Here is a 6000-nt window from a genome sequence, read left to right as displayed (position 1 = left end):
AAGAACTAGCAAAAATGAAGGGATAATTTGGTCAAACAATTTTATCTTTTTCTTCTTTTTAATTGTTCAGACAATATAAGAGGAATTTATATATATTTTTTAGCCCAGTCGTTGATATTATCTAAGAAATCCTTGAAAGATAAATAATCCCAGTCTTTGCTGTATGTTTTTAAACTAAAAAATAAAATGAAATATTTTCTGGACAAATCAAGAAGCTTTCCCAGCCCTCTTTCCGGGATTTAAAGGTGGGGTGAAATGCCCAAAAACTACACAGCAAAGGACCTTTCAAAAAGAGATTCTAGCACAGACAAAATAGCAAAAAAAATAATCTCAATAAAAAGAAATTTTTATTTTCCAATGTGTACCCTCATTTCAGACAGATGAACAAAGGAGCTTGATCAAGATGTAAAGAAGATTAAGAAAAGAAAAAAGGGGACTTTGATAATACGCACTAGAGAAAGATGTCATTGTTCCAATACTATTATGCTGCCCTATTGAGAAAATTTTAGTGATTGGAACACCTGCACCTCTGAGGCTCACATTTGGAGACACATGAATGTTGATTCACCTAATTGAATTTAGTTTACACTTACTTTGTATTTTATATTTATTAATAATATTATTTTACAGTTTGGGTCACATCAAACTTTAATTCAACAATTATGAGAGCGAACAAGTCCAAATAAAGCTTTCAGTTTAAAATTTTAAATTAAGTTAGATTTGAATATCTCATATTCAACTATGTTGACACAGACGAATAGTACCTCAAGATAAGTTAATTCTCACTAATCAATTGTGCTATTCATTTCCTATTTTTTTTACAGGTAAACTATACAACTTATTTATGAAGTTTCATTTTATTCAACATTACTTCCTAAATTTTAAATTAACTTGCTTTACTTTTTCAAAAAAAAAAAAAATTATAACTTTTGAGTTCTTATCACTACATATTACACTAACTTTGTTAGTCTCCGTAATTAACATATAATTGAATTTTGTGAAATGATTGCTCTATTCCTAGTATACAATATAGCAAAATTGTGCACCTTATCTTATATTTAGTAGTATACTTTTTACCTTCATCTTGAATGACGAGTAAAATAAACTGTTATCATTTATAAATTACAGATATCAATATAGTAGTAAAAAAAAATTATTTTTATAATTTTCAAAAATTATATAAGACATTTGAAAACTAGTAATATATATATATTTCAACCTTTTTTTATAAGTTTTAAAAATTTTAAAATAAGATGGTGTCTTTGTAATTATTAAAAATTTTAGAAATAAAAAATAAAATTATTTTTCACAATCGAACACTGCCGAAACTTTTATTATTTTGTATTATTATACAAATATTATAAAATTTAAAAATTACTGAAGTTTTATAATTCTTTAAAAAACAAAAAATGAAAAATAAAAACATTTCTTCTTTTGTTTCCCAAACCATCGGTCCTAGTTCTCTTACACGATACCAATACCGTGTCTGTAACCCGCCATGCTTGATTACCAGACGACAAGCTTGGTGCTCGATTTGAGCTAAGCCAGCTCTTGATCAGTCGGCATCCGCTGAAACAAATTTGGGCAGATTTCACCATTACCGTGTCAACCTAAATTCCAAGAAAGAACCAGCGCATGTATGATAAATTTAAAATCGCTGATGATGATAACAACCATTGCTGGTTAAGTAAAAAGACTTTCCCCTCCCCCCCCCCCCCCTCCCCCCTCTCAGAACTGCCGCATGCTTGTTTTAAGCGCGAAGAAAGATTTGAATTGTGTAATGGTTGCTTTCTCCCGGAAGTTATGTACAAGCAGGTCTTCAATCTTTTCCCCCAGATCCCATTATCTTCATCATCAGCAAGAGTCGCACCCAATTCAAACATTTATTCCATTCTCTCAATTACAGCGGAAAAAGCTTTTGGAATCTCGACTCATATCTATTCTCCATGGCTGTAATGAGCTCACCCAGATTAAACAAGTCCATGCCCACCTCTTCCGGATAGGCCTTGACCAGTCTTGCTTCCTCCTCACAAAGCTCCTTCGCATGCTAACCAAGGTTGAGGTTCCTATGGATTCTTACCCTCGTCTTGTCTTCGAACAGGTCGATCAGCGTAACCCATTTCTTTGGACCGCACTTATTCGGGGCTACACTCTTCTAGGATCTTACTCTCAGTCATTTCTTCTATATAACTGTATGAGAAGGGAAGGCACCAGTCCAGTGTCATTTACGTTCTCTGCCCTGCTCAAGGTTTGTACTGCCTCCCTCCATGTCGATTTGGGCAGGCAGTTACATGCTCAAACAATTTGTCTTGGTGGGTTCGATTCTGATTTATATGTTGGTAACACTTTGATTGATATGTACGTAAAATGTGGCTCTGTGGATTGTGGGCGCCGCGTGTTTGATGAAATGCCTGAAAAAGATGTGATTTCTTGGACCTCGTTGATTGTTGCATATGCAAAGAGTGGAGATATGGAGGCCGCAGCTTGTTTGTTTGATGGGTTACCTGTGAAGGACATGGTGGCATGGACGGCAGTGGTCACAGGGTATGCTAAAAATGCTAGACCAAGGGAGGCGTTAGATTTTTTTGAGAGAATGCAGGAAGCGGGTGTCAGAACTGATGAAGTCACATTGATTGGTGTTATTTCAGCCTGTGCACAATTGGGTGCTGCTAAGTATGCGAGTTGGGTTCAGAATGTTGCTGAGCAATCTGGACTTGGAGCAACTAAAACTGTGGTAGTGGGCTCCGCATTGATAGACATGTTCTCAAAATGTGGGAATGTGGAGGATGCATACAAAGTTTTTGCGAGTATGAATGAGAAGAATGTATTTTCTTATAGTTCCATGATTCTGGGATTTGCAATGCATGGTCATGCAAGTGCTGCAGTACAATTGTTTCATGACATGGTGAAGACAGAGACTGTACCAAATGGAGTTACATTTATAGCAGTGCTTACAGCGTGCAGCCATGCAGGTATGGTAGAAGAAGGCCGACGCCTGTTTGCGAACATGGAAAAATGTTATGGTGTCACACCAAACGCAGATCACTATGCTTGCATGGTAGATCTCCTTGGCCGAGCTGGACGGTTGGAAGAAGCTTTTGAGCTTGTCAAATCGATGTCGACGGAGGCCCATGGTGGTGTTTGGGGAGCATTGCTTGGAGCATGTCGCATCCATGGAAATCCTGACATTGCTGAGATTGCTGCTAACCATCTATTTGAGCTTGAACCGGAGCATATTGGAAACTATGTCTTGCTCTCTAACATATATGCTTCAGCTGGAAGGTGGGATGATGTCCTAAGGATAAGGAAGTTGATGAGAATGAAGGGTCTAAAAAAGAATCCTGCATGTAGTTGGGTGGAAGCAAAGAAAGGGGAAGTTCACAAATTCTTTGCAGGTGATATGACTCATCCAAGGTCGAGTGAGATTAAGCAGACCTTGGAGGATCTTCTGAGCAGATTGGAGGTGCTTGGGTACCAGCCAATCCTTAGTTCTGTAGTTTATGATGTGAAAGATGAAGTTAAGAAGCGGTTATTAATGACTCATAGTGAGAAGCTGGCTTTGGCATTTGGGTTACTCACTACAGATGCTGATTGCCCCATCGTGATTGTGAAGAACATCAGAATATGTGAGGATTGCCACTTGGTTATGTGTGGTGCATCAGAGATTACTGGGAGGATAATTATTATCAGGGATAGCACAAGGTTCCATCATTTTCGTAATGGAAAGTGCTCCTGTGGCAATTTCTGGTGACTGAATTGGTACATTGGTGTTGCTGGAGGTGCAACTTCCTATACTGGAGTCCTGTTAATTTATGTAAAAGTTTGTCATAAGATAGCTATTTGTCTAATTGGGACAAAAATACTAATGCAACTGAAATCTCTTCACTCATACTACTGACCACCCACTTCAACGTGCGGGAAATATGAAACAAAATCACATTGGTTGAACCTTTTTTGCATTGAATACAGCCAAAATTGATTTCTGACTGAGAAAGATTGTAGAGTGACAAAATAATTCAGTTCGATCTCATGAAGAATTTCATTTTTTTGGAGATAACGAACTCAAGATGATGGAGTTAGGGTTGCAATGAAGCAGAAGGAACATCAATTAGGTAACTATGCTGTATCACCTACTCTCTTTGCCTTTTGTATGGTGTGCAAGTATTATTCAATGCTGATTCTGTATTGCAGTTTTCCATCAGATTACTGCTTCCAAGTTTTGAGGGATAATGTGGGCCCTAACTGATATTTTTGAAGTTAGGAGTTGGGAAACTAGATAGTGTAAAAAAATAGAATCATAGAAGATACTGCAATAAGCACTATGTTTTGTCAATGTTGAGCCATGGAAATATTTTCCAAGGAGCTGTGATGTAAATTCGAGCGAAAAAAATGTACATGTTCATTTTTAAATAAAATTTTGCAAGGGCCCTTAGAACCAAAGAGCCTAATATTGGAAATGTTGTATGTCAGCTTGTATGCTCTTATATATATTTATGCAAGGAAAAATCTAATTAATTTGGTATACTCAAAATGCTATATTGACTTCAGAGACTTTCAGTAATATGTCATACTTGTTAATTGGATGAGTCGCAAAATTGATTTTACTTCTCATCATTCATACTTACACACAGTTCTTTATGTCCTGTTTTCATTAAGATTTCTACATTCAAGGATTTACTGAGGTAAGGTTTATTGTTCAATACCATAATTACTGAAATCGCTGGGCATTATCTTTGAAGCTAGTGATAATACAAACAGGGGAAAAAAAAAGAGGAAAGAAAAAAAGAAAGATAGGGCTTTGGAAGGCTATAGACATTCGATTAGCTTTGATGTTTAACAAAAGTTGGAAACAACTACCCTATGATTTTTGCTTTTGTCAGAGGAGAGGGGAAGATATGAGTTCTTTAGTATGATAGTGATGTCATAATATATTCTTCTTCATTTGAATTGAGATAATTATGTTGGGAAGAAAAAGGCAAGGCAAGAAAAAAGCACTTGGTGCATCTGCACTTAATGGTGGGGGGCTTTATTGTAATTGCTGGCCATATTGTTCTAGGAGGATGTCTTATTCTCCCAACGTTTGCAATTCTCTCGTTGTTCTGTTAAAGAAACTCTTTTTCCATCTGAAAACATTTTGCACTTAATGGTCCATGTGTTTTTCCAAAATAAAGGAAATAGTGTATATGTGCATGTGGGCACATACGCACATAGACAACACTATTATTTTGTGTGTGCATGTGGGCACATACCCACACAGACAACACTGTTATTTTGTTTGAGAAAGGTGCAAACCATTTTGGGATGTTGAAGTATGAAGCCTTGTCATTGTTTAACCAGAAATTTTTTAGTTTTCCTTAAATACATAATAGAGTGTTATTCAACTTGGCCAAGTTATATTAATTTCTTTCAATAATATTATGGTAAGCCTGGCTTGGGGACTTTAGGACAGGATTAAAGGTTGGGCAAAGATTGGATTAAGGTTGGCAGAATTTCAGACTGAAGTTGAGCCATAGTTGGTTTGTATCAGTTGGAAGGGGTGGTTGGGTTGCTAAGATTGGTGGTTGATTGGGTTCTCTGCCCTCATGAAATTTAAGATCAACCAGTGGCGCTTTTCTTCAGTCATAATTGATCTATTGAGGACGACTGACTGTCCATACCACATGATCTATCTAAATGATTGATTGGTTGAATCCATTGGAGCAACCACAGAAGCTACTGACTCTTGGGACTGAGAAGCATGCATGGGAGGCTGAGGTCAATGAAATGAGGGCTTTGAAGATGATGAAACAGTGGTAGCATAGGAAGAGAAACAAGTTCAAACGCTGGAACTGAGTACTGCTCAGCAATCTCAAATCCCAAATCACAAACCCTAAATATTCTCAATTATGTGTAGTGTTATCAGAGGGAAAAAGCAAGAGATGGATTGGGAAGGAAAAACTTGAATCAAGATATTCTCCTCAATCTTAGGGGTTGTGGATCAAAGAGAAAGTCAGAAGGGAG

The 6000-nt window shown here is 36.9% G+C and overlaps 1 protein-coding gene across 1 annotated transcript; it reads left to right on the top strand.

Moving 5' to 3' along the window:
* Positions 1-1454: 1454 nt before the first annotated feature.
* LOC131146863 (pentatricopeptide repeat-containing protein At5g44230) lies at positions 1455-3889 on the top strand. Its single transcript, XM_058096692.1, has one exon. It carries the CDS (start codon positions 1742-1744, stop codon positions 3749-3751), a length of 2010 nt encoding a protein of 669 aa, XP_057952675.1. The 5' UTR covers positions 1455-1741; the 3' UTR covers positions 3752-3889.
* Positions 3890-6000: the final 2111 nt, after the last annotated feature.

This window comes from Malania oleifera, chromosome 1 (assembly GCF_029873635.1).
Source record: "Malania oleifera isolate guangnan ecotype guangnan chromosome 1, ASM2987363v1, whole genome shotgun sequence".
NCBI classification, from domain to species: domain Eukaryota; kingdom Viridiplantae; phylum Streptophyta; class Magnoliopsida; order Santalales; family Ximeniaceae; genus Malania; species Malania oleifera.
The sequence above is the reverse complement of the archived record's forward strand: the minus strand, read 5'-3'. Positions and strand labels throughout refer to the sequence as shown.